This window comes from Tympanuchus pallidicinctus, unplaced genomic scaffold, assembly GCF_026119805.1.
Source record: "Tympanuchus pallidicinctus isolate F22 unplaced genomic scaffold, pur_lepc_1.0 scaffold1, whole genome shotgun sequence".
Lineage (NCBI taxonomy): Eukaryota > Metazoa > Chordata > Aves > Galliformes > Phasianidae > Tympanuchus > Tympanuchus pallidicinctus.
The window spans coordinates 51934963-51950350 of NW_026294618.1; the positions used below are offsets into that span (position 1 = coordinate 51934963).

General features: G+C 34.7%; 1 protein-coding gene across 7 annotated transcripts in view; it reads left to right on the forward strand.

Annotated features, from left to right (window-relative positions):
• Positions 1-15388, forward strand: part of LAMA2 (laminin subunit alpha 2) — a 322448-nt gene that overhangs the window by 128293 nt on the left and 178767 nt on the right. For all 7 annotated transcript variants that reach the window (XM_052671093.1, XM_052671082.1, XM_052671039.1 and 4 more), the window contains exons 11-12: positions 2183-2323; positions 3663-3836. In XM_052671093.1, the coding sequence (XP_052527053.1) occupies positions 2183-2323; positions 3663-3836 (315 nt within the window). The remainder of the gene's footprint in view (positions 1-2182; positions 2324-3662; positions 3837-15388) is intronic.

A 15388-nucleotide genomic window follows, 5' to 3' on the forward strand; every position in this document is an offset into this window, starting at 1 on the left:
GAATTATCCAAGTTTTACTCACTGATGTCATTCTTGTGACTGCAGAATAGGACAGATACTTATACAGGTATATCTGCTTTTTGGCTCTCTTGTGGTTTTTTGTTTATTTGTTTTTTCCACTTCCCAATCTGTACACACTGAACACTTCAGAAAGGTCTGAAACTTTTATGAGCAGCGTTCACAACTATAATTTCTACATTTGAGCTCGAGAGCATTTGTGTGCCTGCAAACTCCCATACGTTATAATACTGTTATTTTTAAAATGAATCACAATCTGGCTGATTTCAGCAAGCCTATGACAATAATATGTTAATTGATTTACACTGAAATTGGTGGTGAAAAGGTAAAAATATCATCGTTAAGGAGAGGTCAAAGGTGAAAGCTGCTGACTCACAACTTTGAGTTGTTCTATGGAGATTTTTAGTTTGTTGAAGAGACTTTTATATTATATTCTTGAAGAGGAGAATAGATATAGTACAATAATAGAGATGGAGTGAAGATACTTTGCTAAATATGTTTTTAATGTAAAAGGCCTGCTTTGAAAGTAATGCCTCCTATTTTATTGTGTTGGCCCCACAACATCAGAGGTGAATGTTGGTGGTGTGGCAGTAGAGGTAGAACCTTGCCACCCATATTCCATTACATTTTGTTGCTGTGTGGCAGATGGCAGTGGAGGGGCAGTCTGACTAAAGGACTCCTAACATGGAAGTGCCTATGAAGCAAACGAGCTGAATTCCTCCCTGTGGAAAAAAAATCACCTGCTGGCATTCACAGATGCTTGCTGAACAATTATAGAGACTAAACAGTGTATTTGAGCACAGTGAGTTGTTGAGTATTGTGTTTCAGCAGTGGTGACTGATATGTGAAATTCAAGCCATGTTCTGGATGGCCATGCAGATTTTACGAGCCTGGCATCCAGGCTCTTGTTCTTCATTGGCAAAAATGTGTAGGTAATAGTGGTGACTATGTTGGAAAATAACGTTTTGTAGCTGCAAATTTTCTCTGTCAAACAGTGTTCTTTCTGTCTGTTGTATTTTTCCCTGAAAAAATATAGAAGGCATTACTTCAGAGCAAGTACAGTAGTGACAGTCTATTCTTTTTTTTTTTTTTTTCTCCGTATTTATTTATCACCTTCCCTTTTATTGTCTCTCTTAATCTATCTCCTATAACCTTGCCTTTTTTTTCCTCCATCTTTGCAGCATTCTCGCCCAGAGGCTATCATATGCCTTTTGTTGAACTTATTTCAGAGCAACAAATTTCAAGCAAGCTTAGACTACACAGTGTGGGCAGGCTTTTGATAATGTGTTCATTCTCTGCTGACTTGCAGCCAACGATTTAGTCCTGTATACACACCATAGAGCATTATTTCCAGGATTAAAGAAACTATATAGAATGCTCCAGAAATCAGAAAAAAAATTCTGTCCTGTCTGTATTGAATTATTAAGCCAGTGCCATAGTATATTTATTGTGCAACGTATTTCTTGTTGAAAAGAATGCTTTATCTTTTCCTATAGGGCAAATTGATTAGTTGGGTAAGGTAAGCAGGACTTACTGCACAATGCAGGTTTTCTCTGAAAAGCATAATTACAAAATGCTAAGTTTAGAATCTTTCAAGTTCAGTGCCTGCTTTCTGTGCAGAAGAGTTTGTAACTTGGCTGCATGGCTGTCAAACACGTGTGAAAATGCAGCCCTTTCCACTCTTGAACTTAGCCTGGATTCCACCATTAGTCATAGGCCACTGAAAAACTGATAATGACAGAATGACTGGTAAAACTAACACAAAGTACTTGTGGTTTGTGTCACCTGTGAATGCTGATTTCTTCAGCCATACCTACAAACTAAGGTTGTTGAGGTTGAGGCCACAACATTTTGTCCCATATGTCCTTCCCTTCTCACTCCCTTAAGCATACAGGAGATAAATAAGATTTGTCCTGAAAGTACATGTATTCACATGGAAGAAGAATTAAAAATCTTATGAAGTCCAAATTCTGTCTTCGGCCATTATAGGTAAGTTTATTAGCTTATTGTGTAGAGGATCTAATTCTGATTATTTACAAATAAGAACAGTGATTCCTATAAATATCTTTGTAGTTCTGCATTAAAGCAAAAGAGAGTATGAAAGCTGGTTATCTCAAGTTCTAATCCATGACAACTGAAGTAATATTCTAATGTGCATTTTCAGGAACATGTTGAAGGAGAAAACTGTGATCGTTGCAAATCAGGCTTCTTCAATCTGCAGCAAAATAATCCCCAAGGCTGTGAGGAATGTTTCTGCTCTGGGAAAACAAATGCCTGCACAGGCTCTCACTTTACATACAGAAATGTAAGAAAATTCCTGCTGTATCAGTATATGCCATTGATTCTGTGTTTTTATGGGTTCTCACTTTCTGCTGGCACCAGTGTGCATCTTACTATATAACACGATATATCTTTTTTTATGTCCTATGCATTCTGTCATTTATCATGAAGAAAATACTTTAAAACTTTGTATTTTCTTCATCTGATGAAGTTCTGAAAAATATGCAATTGAGTAGGGAGGAGTGCAAAAGAACTTATAAGCATCACAAATGAAGCCATGTGCTTCAGTCCCAGATTATGCTTGCATAATCAGTACTAAATTAAATGTAATATATCCACAGAGCAAGCCTCTTTTATAGGTCAATATTAGATTTGTAGACATGAAATAATTAAGAATTTTGAAACATTCTGAATGTACAACATTTAGCTTCCATAAGGAAAAAAGTTACCTTACAGGGGTAATTTTGAGTGTATTTTTTTTGCATTCTGCATCCCTAGGAAAATATGTGAAAGTGAGATAAAAGTGATCTTATTTGTACTCTAGAAAAGATGTCTTCAGCATCAAATATACTCTAAACTTTACATTAGTTCTCAAAACTTACACACACCAATTCCACTGTAACAGATGTACGCTACATATTCATATCTGTAGATCTAGTTTGGGAAATATGTTTCAGATCTTGTAGCTTCTGGTCTTGGCTGCACAGTATGCTAGAAATCTGAAAATAAAATCGTATGCCTAGTGTGTTCATCTGTGTGCCAGCATCTAGAAAAATTTCTAGCCCACAGCTAACCTAGCACACTGTTCTGCTCATATCCAGCCTCCAGAAGCCATTCTTGTATAAACAGTGCATTCATCTCTGCTGATGCAAGAGTTTTGATGCTCACAGGCTTTTTTTTTTTTTTTTAGGTTTTGTAAATAGCCTGTACATTCAAAGTTGTAAATTGTAACACTTCAGAATTACAAATTAGTATGAATTATATTGTCTATGACAATCTGAAAATGTCAGGTCATTTTCTGTACTCTCTTGTGACTGACATTATAAACTCATTTAATATATTCAGAGGAATCATGCAATCATGCATGTAAGACTGAACTTCTGCCTTGCTCTGAACGATATAAAGCACACAATACTTCAGACAAACTACTGAGGAATTCTAACTCCTAGCTGCAAAAAAATAAGAGAAATTTTTATTGTTATTTATTATTTATTTTGTTCTTAAACTGCCTTTAATCATATTTATAAACCTAGTCACTTTTAAAAGGAAATGAAATAATTAGAGATGGTGAGAGTTGAAATGATTGTTGTCATAATTCTGATTGTAATATGTTTTGTCTTGTTTTCTGTTTCCTGCCATCATAGATAGAAGACATGAATGGTTGGTATCTAGTTGGCTTATCTGGTCACATCAGAGTTACTCCTAAGCAAAAGAGTATTGGTGGGCGTCAGCAGCTTAGCATCAACAACGTGTCTGCACGTAAAGTACTGCCACAGACTTATTATTGGAGTGCACCCAGTTCTTATTTGGGCAACAAAGTAAGTGCAGATGGTACTTGCCTCAACAGTAATTTGGTTTATTGGGGAAAAAAAAATCGGCTTTGAATGGGGGTGGAACTGAGATAAAGCTGGGTAGCTATCTGACCAGCAATACTTCAGGCAGGAAGGAATGAGGCATATGGAGTGTTCTTCAGATGCAAAAAATATGCAGAGAAAATTAACTAAGTATCTTTGACCTTCAGCCTATTTTGGGTTTCTGGTGTCAGGTATTAGAGTAGTCTTTATAGTCTTTATTGCTGTATTATTATTATTTTTAATTATTATTTTTGAATGAATTAGTTGGCATGTATTTCATCTTGTCCTGTTTCCGCTTTTCCCACTTTATCTTCAGCTCTGAAAACTCATTCCTTCATCTGCTTTTCATAAGATGCAAGTTGTGTATCAGATGTTGTGGGGGTGTGTTACAAAACTTTAATGTTTAGCAAGAGATTTGTGTAGGGAGTACTTTGCCCTACAACTCAGAAGATCCTGTTCTGAGCTCTGCACCAGTTCTGGTGCATAATAATTGTCCAAATCTTCATGTGTGCATATGTGTGCATACACAGATATTCATGCCTTGCAAGTTGATATTTGACAAATTGACAAATATTGGAAAATTGACAAATATTTGCTTTCTAAAGTCATGAGTGCCTTAGTGGTCTGACTGTTGGTCTTTTAGGCTTCCAACTATTACAAATGATACCCTCAGAAAAATACTTTTATTTATTTATTTATTTATTTATTTATTTGAGAATAAAACTAAGGTGTGAATGAGTTATAAATGTTAAGAAAGATAAACAGCTTTCCATTTTTTATAATGTTGATTATGGTAAACATTTATCTAAAGTACTAACCTAACACAAGCACTTTTCCCATTGTACTCTCTTCAAGCTAGTCAACCTCTTATTTATTTATTTTCTTCCTACTGGCTGAAAATGAACATGACAGAAAGTAACTGAGCATGTAGAAATCAAATAGAATCATTCCAAATCCATTCCATTCCATTGGACATCCTGTTCAAGGCAATAATTTGCTAAAGGTAGTCGGGACTGTTTCATTGGTCAAGGGAGAGTTTTTCTATAATTTTCCATACTTAGTGAACTTACCTTGTGATAAGAAGCGGTACTTTTCCAGACAGAATTTTATCCTGCTTCTATTCAGTGAGCAAAATAATGATAAGAATGTCCACAAAGTATTTGAACATGGAAGATATTTTTTCAGTGTAATTTGGAGGTCCTTTGTGATTACTGTCAGATATCTTTATATGAATGAATGCTTTCCTTAATAACAAAACTATATACATTTTTGATACTACACTAATACTGAAAGCAATCAGAAATTACGACAGTACATCATAACTGTCATGTTGCATAATGTAAATTGGAGTATAAAGAACTGCTTAACCCATATGATACAGTGGGAGTGGAATATTGCAAGTTCTTATTTCCAAACTCAACTATTTCTCTAAACAGCTGCAGCTGGATAAAACCAAGCAGCTGAAAACCTGATGAAAACGCTCTTTCCTGAGACTGATCTCTAGCTGTAATGTTGTATGATAGTTGCTATTGGAGAGCAGGCGAGCTTCTTTAAGAATTTTTGTCTTAGAAAAATTTAGGAAATCTCGTAACACATACATTTCTATTGTAATTCACCAACCTTGTGTCACAGAAAACCACTTGTCCTTTTTATTGTTAAAATTACTGTTCTGAAATGGTATTCCTGAAAATAGAATTGAGTTACAAAACACAGTAACCATTCTGCATTTTCCAGTTTTCAAATATATCTCAAAATCCTTATTTAAAATGTTTCTTTTAATATAAAGTTGGCATGTTATGAATAAGCCTCAACAATATTGCTTGCCATATGTACACTATCTGCTTGTTTTACATCTCTCTCAAAATGCTTCTTCTGGTTAAAAAAAAATAAAATTAAGTGGGATATTCTGAATGTGCAGCCTTCAGCGTCCTTTTTCATGGACTGTATTAGACTATATGAAATCTTTGCGTCTCCGAAGAGGGATTACAAATAACCAGAGGTTATAGATGATACAGTAAAGTTTTTTATGTAAAAGTGAGACTAGAACATAGATTATTTTTACATCGCTTGTATCCTCCCATTCTCCTAAACGTACATGCTAATAGCACAGCTTCAACTGTTTTGTACTAATACAGATTATTATTTTGGGGGGAGGAGCCAGTTATTTTCCATTCCTGACTATATAATACTTTTGAACTAAAAATCATTTTTGAAGCAGAATGCATTTTGGAAATAATCTGGGGGAATTTAATTTCTAGAAACTAGTGAGTAATTGGGAAGAACAAATTTAAAGTGGCTAGTGTTAAGGTTTTAGTAAGTATGATAAAATAGTTTATCTTCCTGTCTGCTTTGTAGTAACCTACTGAACTAAGGATTAGAGCAATCTTGAGAACAAGTGGCCTGTTAAAACTTGTAGTTACTGAAAAATTTACTTATTCTATCAACTCTAATTACATTGTTAGATGTTTAAAAGCATCATTTGTTTTTTTGTCAGCACTTTTTTAACAGCCAACCTGTACATGTATATTAAATGCTAAAATATTTTTGTAAATTTGCCTGAAAGTGTTATGAGTTACACTCTGATACTATTTGAGCAGAGCACTGAAAGGAGAGTATAAATTAATTAAAAATTAGGTACCAATCTCAGTGAAAGCACCTGCTATTTTAAAGTCAGTATGGGAGGGTTAAGTGTCCATGATGTTTCAAAAATCTTACAGTGTGTACATGCTCTGCTTGATTTCCTTTGATATCTCTGCAAAAAATAATTTGATAATTTGTATGCTGAGAAGAAGCCACCTACAAGTAGTCAATATAGCTAATAAGCACAATATAGAGTAGGTAGATCAGATGGGACTCCATGAAGAAACATCCATCTTTGGTGACAGGAAGCTTCTCTTTATTTTCTATCTTTTGCAAATATTTACCTTTATTTGCTAAAGCCCAACTTTAACCGTGATGGTGGAGATATAACTAACCCCCTTCACGTGGTTAAAGCACTGCTTTTTGTCAGCAGTCACATGTTAGTTCTGCCTTTAGGCAGAAGATGTCTTAGGATTCAGGTCTCTGAACATTTTAATCAGTGTCCAGTATCCATATGCAAATTAGATAAGTGTCCTCTAACTCCTTTGGTTGGGTTTTGAGCAGTTCTTACTGTTGCCATTATTCAGACTGTAAACAACACAGAGGAAGCTTTAAATCACCTCTGCTCCAAAACACCATTGGCTTACTAGCAGATTTTGTTAAGATTGAGCAGTTTCTTGTTTCAAATGTGATCTACAGTTGTCATTCGGACTAGTTCTACAGCACAATCTCATTCAGTGTAAGTTCTTCATGAAGTCAGACAATATCAAAAATTAATGCAAAAGATGCTTATATAATAGGCTCTGTTAGATAGAAAATATTCTAGTATATCATGTTTCTCAAGTCTCATATACTTATAAGCATCCATCTATATATCCATTGTCCTCCAAATGCTAGTAAAAATCAGGACAGCAACTGAAAGTTTTGTTTTGAGTCTGTGCATGCAGAACAATGAGGGTATTTTGTTCACCTTAACAATGCCATTTCATTTCTTTTGCCTATTCTTTTATAATTAACTGTGTAACCTGTTTGCTAGCTTTAAAAAGTCAATGCTTCTTTGATTCTAGGCATGAAGGCTGTAATAAGCCTGCAGCCAGTATGTACAAACTTCAAAAAATCTATTAGGCTTTAAAAAGTATTTTAGTATGGAAAGATATAGATTGAGATGGGGTGAGGAGCTTTTTTTTTTTTTTTTTGTGACATTATCTGCTGCAGACTGCCCAGAATACTTCATAGGATTAAATACTGAATTCTATAATAATCATAAGCTAGGTCTTTGTGGCTTGTATGTTTATTTCCTTCCATTTGTTTTCATTTCTTAGGCAATTGTTGGGCAAAAGGCAAAATAATGCAGAGCAAATTGCAGTCTACAGCTCACAGGGAGAAAGGAAGGAGTCGAAATCCAAAACATAAAGAAGCGTAAATAATGCAATAATCAGCTGGAACAGAAATGCCAGGATCAATTGTCCTAAATTATTAATGCATCTAAAACCAGAAAGCTTCATCTAGTATTGTTGTGGTGTCAGATGTCAAGACTTTCTGGTTTGTAGGACATGATTGAATTAAATAAAACCCCAAGTCTTTTTCTTGATTTTACTTCCTGCCTCAAAAAGGAGAACAATCTAATGCCTTTTGATATAAATGGGTATCCAAGATGCAAACTAAAAAGTTATTGGAGGCTACTTTTTTCTGTCATCATTTTGTTTAGAAATTTATTCGCTTCTCAGGAAAAGCAGTGTCTGACTTAGCGTACAAAATTACAGTCAACTCTGTCTTAAATTTATCCTGCATTCGTCTGCATGAGTTTTTTCAGGAAACTGAGGGAGTGAAACTTAAGTTGTCTACTGTTTTCTTCCATAATGTGCCTTTAAAAAATACTTCTCTCTTTCACCTCGTTGTATGGAGAATTGGGCCCTCGTATAGATTAGTTAGCACAGATGTGTTGCCCTAATCTAAATCTAAGATTTTGGATCAAAATGGCAGTGCTTTAAGTATCTGATTATTTGAAGGACTTTTTCAGGAGTGATGGAAGTCCATCAGTTCATGATGAATTAGCTTTACTTATATCCTGTGCACAGAAATGAGTTTCAGCACCAGATTTGACCATGTAACAAAGAGCATCTACAATAGGAAAAATAAGGAAGAAATGTATATGGAACATGACTGTGTCATTTATGATTTATCAAAAACAATTTTCTGCAGGCATTAATTGATTCTTAATGTCTTCTACATTTGAGTGAAATAGTTATGTTATATGCACGTTATTCATATGTAAAATAAACATGAATAGGCATCAGCAGCAAATACTATTCCAGAAATCTCCATTTGGTGTAACATCCCTGAATTTATTCAGAGAAGCTGCAAATCCTCAGATTTTTAAAAAAATTGTATCTAGCCAACATGTGGCAGAAAATTAAGATGGATCATTTGAACCCAAATAAAAATACTTCAGCTTCTTTAGACTTTCATATTTGAATATATACTTCTAAAAAAAAAAAAAGCTGGCTCAGTTTATTGGTATGTTTTTATTTTCTAACAAATAAAACATGATCTAACATAAAGAACATAATTTTATTATACATCAGAATCTACATTGATTGAAATTAAAATTAAGTCACCATGGTAAATAGGTTCAGTCAACATTATGAATTGGTTTTCAACTTACTCTAAGCATGCTGCTTAGTTTATTAACACTTTTTTTCACTATAGCTTTTAAAAACTGAGGCAGTAGCCAAATTCAGATACTGAAAGGAATAGACAAACAACTGGAGTACAAGTGAAGAGCAAAACATTTCAAAGATAAGAACAACGGCTGACTGATTCTTTCTTTAAGTTCACTAAACTTATACTACACAGTTTAGATTATTTAGCTTTGATGAAATATTCTCTCAGCATGGCTCCAAGAAATGTGACAAAATTGTATCTGTGCATCCTTTCATACTGGTGACTAGCCAAAAATTTGCTTGATCCTCAGTAGAAAATAAAACATTCCTGTACTCATGAACTGCCTTATTTGTAATGTTCAGATACTAATTACTGAGGACAAAACCACCAACCAACCAAAGCATAAGTACATTTCACAAACTTTTTTCTTTTTTAGTTCTTTCTAATGATGTTTGGATAGCCCCTTGGAACTGTTCAAGTACAGTTTTTATTGTGACTGCAGTAGAAGCTGCAATACATTTTAGACTTCTTTAAGCTTCTAAAGTCAGTTTGAACAGGACTCAGAATCTGACTAGCTGAGTCCACTAACAGCAGTAGTATCAGGTATCCCATCACACATTTAATTTCTTTCTGCTAAAATAATTTTATACTGCTGTAAAGAAAAGAGGAAATTTATTATAGGTGAAATTATTTAATAAATCTAAAGTTTCCTTTGCTTTAACTTCTTGTCCAAGTTTGCCTTGAAGGTAAGCATTTTAATCAATAGAAAATCAATAGAAAAGTGGAGAAACAGAAACAAAAACAAACAAAAAAAAAACCAACAACAACAACAAAAAAAAAACCAAAAAAAAACCAACAAACGAAATAGAAGGGATGTAAATGTTAGAGAAAGAATACTAAGGGCACTAGAAAATAGTGATAGTAAATTTCTTGCTAGATTAAAAGGTCTTACTCTTCTCAGGTCTGATCCAAAAATTAAAACAGTGAAGGATGAAAAAAAGCAGAAGAAAAAGTCTGCGACTTAGAACTAACATGTCAGATGATTTGTAGTGTGTGCTAATGAACATCCAAAAAAAGAAGCATGGTGACAATGGTTTAATATGCCTGAGCTTGAGATAGCTAAATTAAATGGTGGTTGCTTAAGACTGCAAGGGAATTAACATTTGAAGTGAGGACATACAGTGTTTTTTACACACAACATACATTTTCAGCAAAGAAGCTTTTGCTTTGAAGATGATAACTGGAGTTACTTGATCTGCACACGTTACCTGAAGTAAATAGTATTATGGAATGTTGTATGTAGTGTCATGTTATATTTATACATTTATATGTAAATCTCCCCCTCAAGCTGCACTGGGGAGATTCTGGCTGGACATTAGAAAATACTAGTTCTCTGAAAGATGGTCAGGCACTGAATTGAGCTACCCAAAGAGGTAGTGGAGTCATCAACCTTAGATGTGTTCGAGGAATATTTGGACATTGTGTTGAGAGACATGGTTTAGTGAGATCCATCACCAAGGGATGGTTGGACTGGGTGATCCTGTGGGTCTTTTCCAACCTTGGTAATTCTATGATTTTAACCAGTTAATAGGTATGATAGACCTAATTCAACTTTGTTAGTGGTACATTACAACCAGTACCATTTGAAAGAAGTTTATTTATTTTTTATTTTTTCAATAAAATAGTGTTCTTCTGTATATTTTAAAATTTGATTAATAGTAATTAAAGTCAAAAATCACCCATTTCTAAATCACAAAGCACTATGGCTAACTAGAGTGTAGAAGAAAGGAGAGTGGCTCATCAGCATTTCAAAATGTACATATTGAATTATTGAAGTAATTTCATTATTATATTGAAGTCATTAGCAAAAGGAAACTGAAAAAGGCATCCAAAACTATTACAAAAAGTTGCTTTTCCTTTTATTGTACATTTACCTCAGGGAAGTAATAACTAGATTCTTGACTTCATAAATATTGGTGAATTAAGTAAATATAAATATTGGTGAATTAAGTAAATATGATTGGTGTGTGGTAGCACCACTATGATGATTGCTTACAAGCTCTATTTTTCAGAGTAATACTCCATACTTAATAAATTTCCAGTTAGTCACCAAAAAACAAAGTATCAAAATCCTCACTTTTGTATATTTTGACTTAAAAGACAGAGAAAGGCAGACTGTCTTACTCTTCAGATCTTTTGATATTAATATCAGACTTCTACAGTTTTACTGGGACTGTCTTAGCTTTCTTCATATCAGCCTATGTGATATTTTGTCTAAAACAATGTAAATAAAATGCTAGGCTTTTCGCTCTTGCTAAGCAGAATTTGTACAGCATCAAGGCTTTCTCTGCAACCTCTAACTCAGTAGGCTGGGAGTAGGCAAGAAATGAGAGAAGATACATCTAAGACAGCTGATCTGAAGTGGCCAAAGTGATAGTTAATATCCAAATAATATCCCTGTATAATATCTTTATTGATGACCTAGATGAGGGGATTGAATGCACCCTCAGTAAGTTGCAGGTGATACCAAGTTAGGAGGAAGTGTCCATCTGCCTGAGAATAGAAAGACCCTACAGAAGGATCTGGGTAAGCTGGATCTGTGGGCTGAGGCCAGTGGGATGAAGTTCAGCAAGACCAAGTGCTGGCTCCTGCACTTTGGCCACAACCACTCCAGGCAGTACTACAGGCTTGTGGTAGAGTGACTGGAAAACTACACAGAGAAAAAGAACCTAGAGATGCTGGTCAGTGCTTAACTGGACATGAGCCAGCAGTGTGCCCAGGCAGTCAAGAAGGCCAGTGGAAATCCTGGCTAATATCAGAAATAGTGTAGTCAGCAGGAGCAGAGACATGATTGTCTCTTTGTGCTCAGTGCTGGTGAGGCCATGTCCTAAGTACTGTGTTCAGTTTTGGGCTCTTCACTACAGGAAAGACATGAGACCTTGGAGAGTGCCCAGAGAAGGGCAAAAAAACTGTTGAGGGCAATGGGGCACAAGTCTTTTGAGGAGCAGCTGAGAGAACTGGGATTTTTTAGTTTGCAGAAGAGGAGGCTCAGGTCTCCACAACTACTGAAAAGAGACGTGGTGAGGTGGGAGTCAGCTTATTCTCCTTTATAACTAGTTTTAGAATGAGAAGGAATGGCATCAAGTTGCACCAGGGGAGGTTCATTTCAGGTATTTGGAAAAATTTCTTCTCCAAAGGAGAGGTCATGTGCTGGAATGGGCTGTCCAAGTGGTCTCATCTATTACACCATTATCAAACTGCTAAAATTTTTTTAATGGATCCATATTGCTTCCTTGCATCTACATTTCCATAAAGAGGAAGACACACTTTAAGCTGTTAGCAGAAATTATCAGAACAAAGATTTTATTTTCCAAAGAGAGACTAACTAACTACAATAAAATTTATTTTCTTTTGAAAGAAAATCTCAGTGGAAATTTTTAAATATTCAGTAAGTTTCTAGAAGGGATGATTGACTCTAACTACAGAATGAATTTGTCTTTGTCTTACTGAACCCAAGAGACAAAGGGGTTAAGACCAGGTATTTGGCAAGTTGAAAGAGTAATCAGGTGCTTGAACCCCAGTCTGAACTGAGATGAATTATTAAACAAGTGGTTTTTTGGGTGATTGAATATTACCTGCAAAGCACCCCCCATCTCCTTGAGGTGCATCTATGGTTAACTGAATTGAGCCAATTAGACTGACTGTCTCTTCAATGAGTTGTGACCTATCAATGGTAATAGCTTATTATGATGATAAATGAACCTATCTCTCAAACTGAAGCCTGGGTATACACTTCAGCAGTTTCCCTGAATCACAAGGCCGTTTCCTCTCAACTTCAGATTGACAGAAGCATCAGCAATGAGAGTAAATAGTATGCATGAGTAGACACGGGTGATTGTTGAACCCAAATGAATATATTTATTCTAGGTGAAATTGTTTTGTTTGTTTTAATGGACCTGCCTGAACACTCCATATTTGCCAGAAGTACCTAACATTTCTCACAATATGTGCAATATCACTCCTGTCTCCTGAGATAGCTGGATGAATTTCTGATTGGTATCTACTTGCCTTTTCAGTCTCAGGGGCACTCTATATTGTGATGTAGGAGAATACTTTCTTTTTCTAATTGAAGAGTTTGTTTTATTTGTTTTGCCTTCTCAATCTTATCAATTTGCTGTCCCTGTCCAGAAGTAGTTTCTTCATAATAACATGAAAGTTAGAGGGACTGTAACACTACTAATATTTCTAATTTCTTTCATAGTTTTGAAATCTTCAAATGTTGTGAAATATCTAGAATGGTTGTGGGTCACTTCTTTGTTTTGTTTAACTCTTTTTGGGGAGAGGAATTTTTTCTACGATGAAGGTAGTTATTTCAACAACATTCTGTACAAGTTTTCTTCCGTTATTTTTGTGTATTTCTTTGACTGATTTATAGTTAAGGATTTCAATCTATTTTTATTAATTTAAAATAACAGCGCCCGGTCATATATTGTTTCAGTTTACCATCCAAAAACAAGATCTTGGTTATATATCAAATTTTTAGTTAATTTCCCAAGAGAAATGCTTTTATAAGTTTTTGAATTATATTTTGCTAATGAACAAGATAGCTACAGTCTGCTCTGAAAGCATGGCCTAGAATGAGGACTTCATTGAATGAAGACTTTAAGCTATGCGACTGGCCAGAAAGCAAAGGAATAGTATCTATATCCATCCTCCTTCTTTAGTGTGTATTTAATAGGACAAAACATCTGCAATTCTAAGTTTGCTTTGCCATAAACTGGATGACACCATTAATATTGCAGGTATATTAATGCATATAAATACTTTGAATAGTAGTACATAGTTTTCCATCAGTGTTTTATTTCCCACACTCCAGAAAGCCATTATATAATATTTAATTTACATTAAAGGAATTGGGGTTTTTTTGTTTGTTTGTTTGTTTGTTTTTTTTTAAAAATAAGATTATCAAGATCTGTTATGTTATTAAGGGAACATTTTCTTCTTACATGTTTTGAATAAAATTAGACAGTACACAGCTATGCATACATCTAGTTATTTAAAATGTTTGCCATGTTAAAAGAGCAGACAAAATCCAGAAAAGTGAAATGAAACACAAAATGAGTAGTAGATCAGTATCCTGTTGTCATTAGCTATGGAAAGCAATATTTCCAAATTTAATAAACCAAGACAGTCTAAACTAATAAAACAGGTGGAATTAAACTGTTGTTTTCTTTTTTTTTTAACTTGCAAAGTAGATTTATGTCAACAGATGTCCTTAAAGCTAATCATATAAATAGAAATGTTGTTTAGTCAGCTGTGTCTTATTACTTAAGTATTTGAGTTAATTCTGTTTAGTCTGCTGTGGTGAAACATACTTTTGAGAATGAACTTTCTGCAGATTTACTGCTTCGTGCGATGCTATGTACGATCCAGTAAATTACTCTTCTCTTTCATAGATGATGTGGTAGTTCAGCTTAGGTAGATGCACAAAAATGTAGTTTTGTCAGTCTCTTGTGTCCTTAGTTTTATGTCATAACACATATTCATTGTTCAGTGTTCAAGAGAATTAAACTAGCCACATGGGATTAAAGACACTTAGAAAGTTAGAGATATGAAGATGATGAAGGCAACCTTTCTTAAGCAAACTTCAAGATTTTACATGAAAGCTAGCTTGGAATTCATTCAAATACTCACTTGGAGGTTTTCTACCAACTATTTTCAAATTTTCTTTTAGAAAAATTGCAGTGAGATAGTTTTTTCATAGTTTGGCTGGTGACTTTGCCATATCAACTCTTCTGAGAGTGTCAAACGTTAATGTAGATTTTCTGAGGTACTGCAGCGTGCATTTGACGATCTGTAGTTTGTATGTTTTCTTTTGTTACTGGAAAGAGATTAGTAGCAGTTGAAAATTATTAGTATTTGGTGACAAGCCCAGTAACTTAAAAATCTATTCTTCCCAACATGACTGTAATCAATTAGATAACCTAATCAGCGAATCATCAAACACATTACCAAGCCTTCACAGAACTCTGTGGGGAAAAAAAAATAATCTCTTTGTCTGCAAAATTCAAGGAGATAAATTGCATCTGAAAGACTTAAGAGGGTCAAAAGAGTTCAGATTCCAAGTCTCAGAGTATATCCTGACCATCCCCGCAGTGAGATGCAATTCCAAATTAAGTAGAAGTACATCCACTGTTTCACAGTATAGTCTAATCGTAGTCTAATCAAACTCTGAAACCTGTATGAAAATGTGTGCTAAAACACAGTTGCTA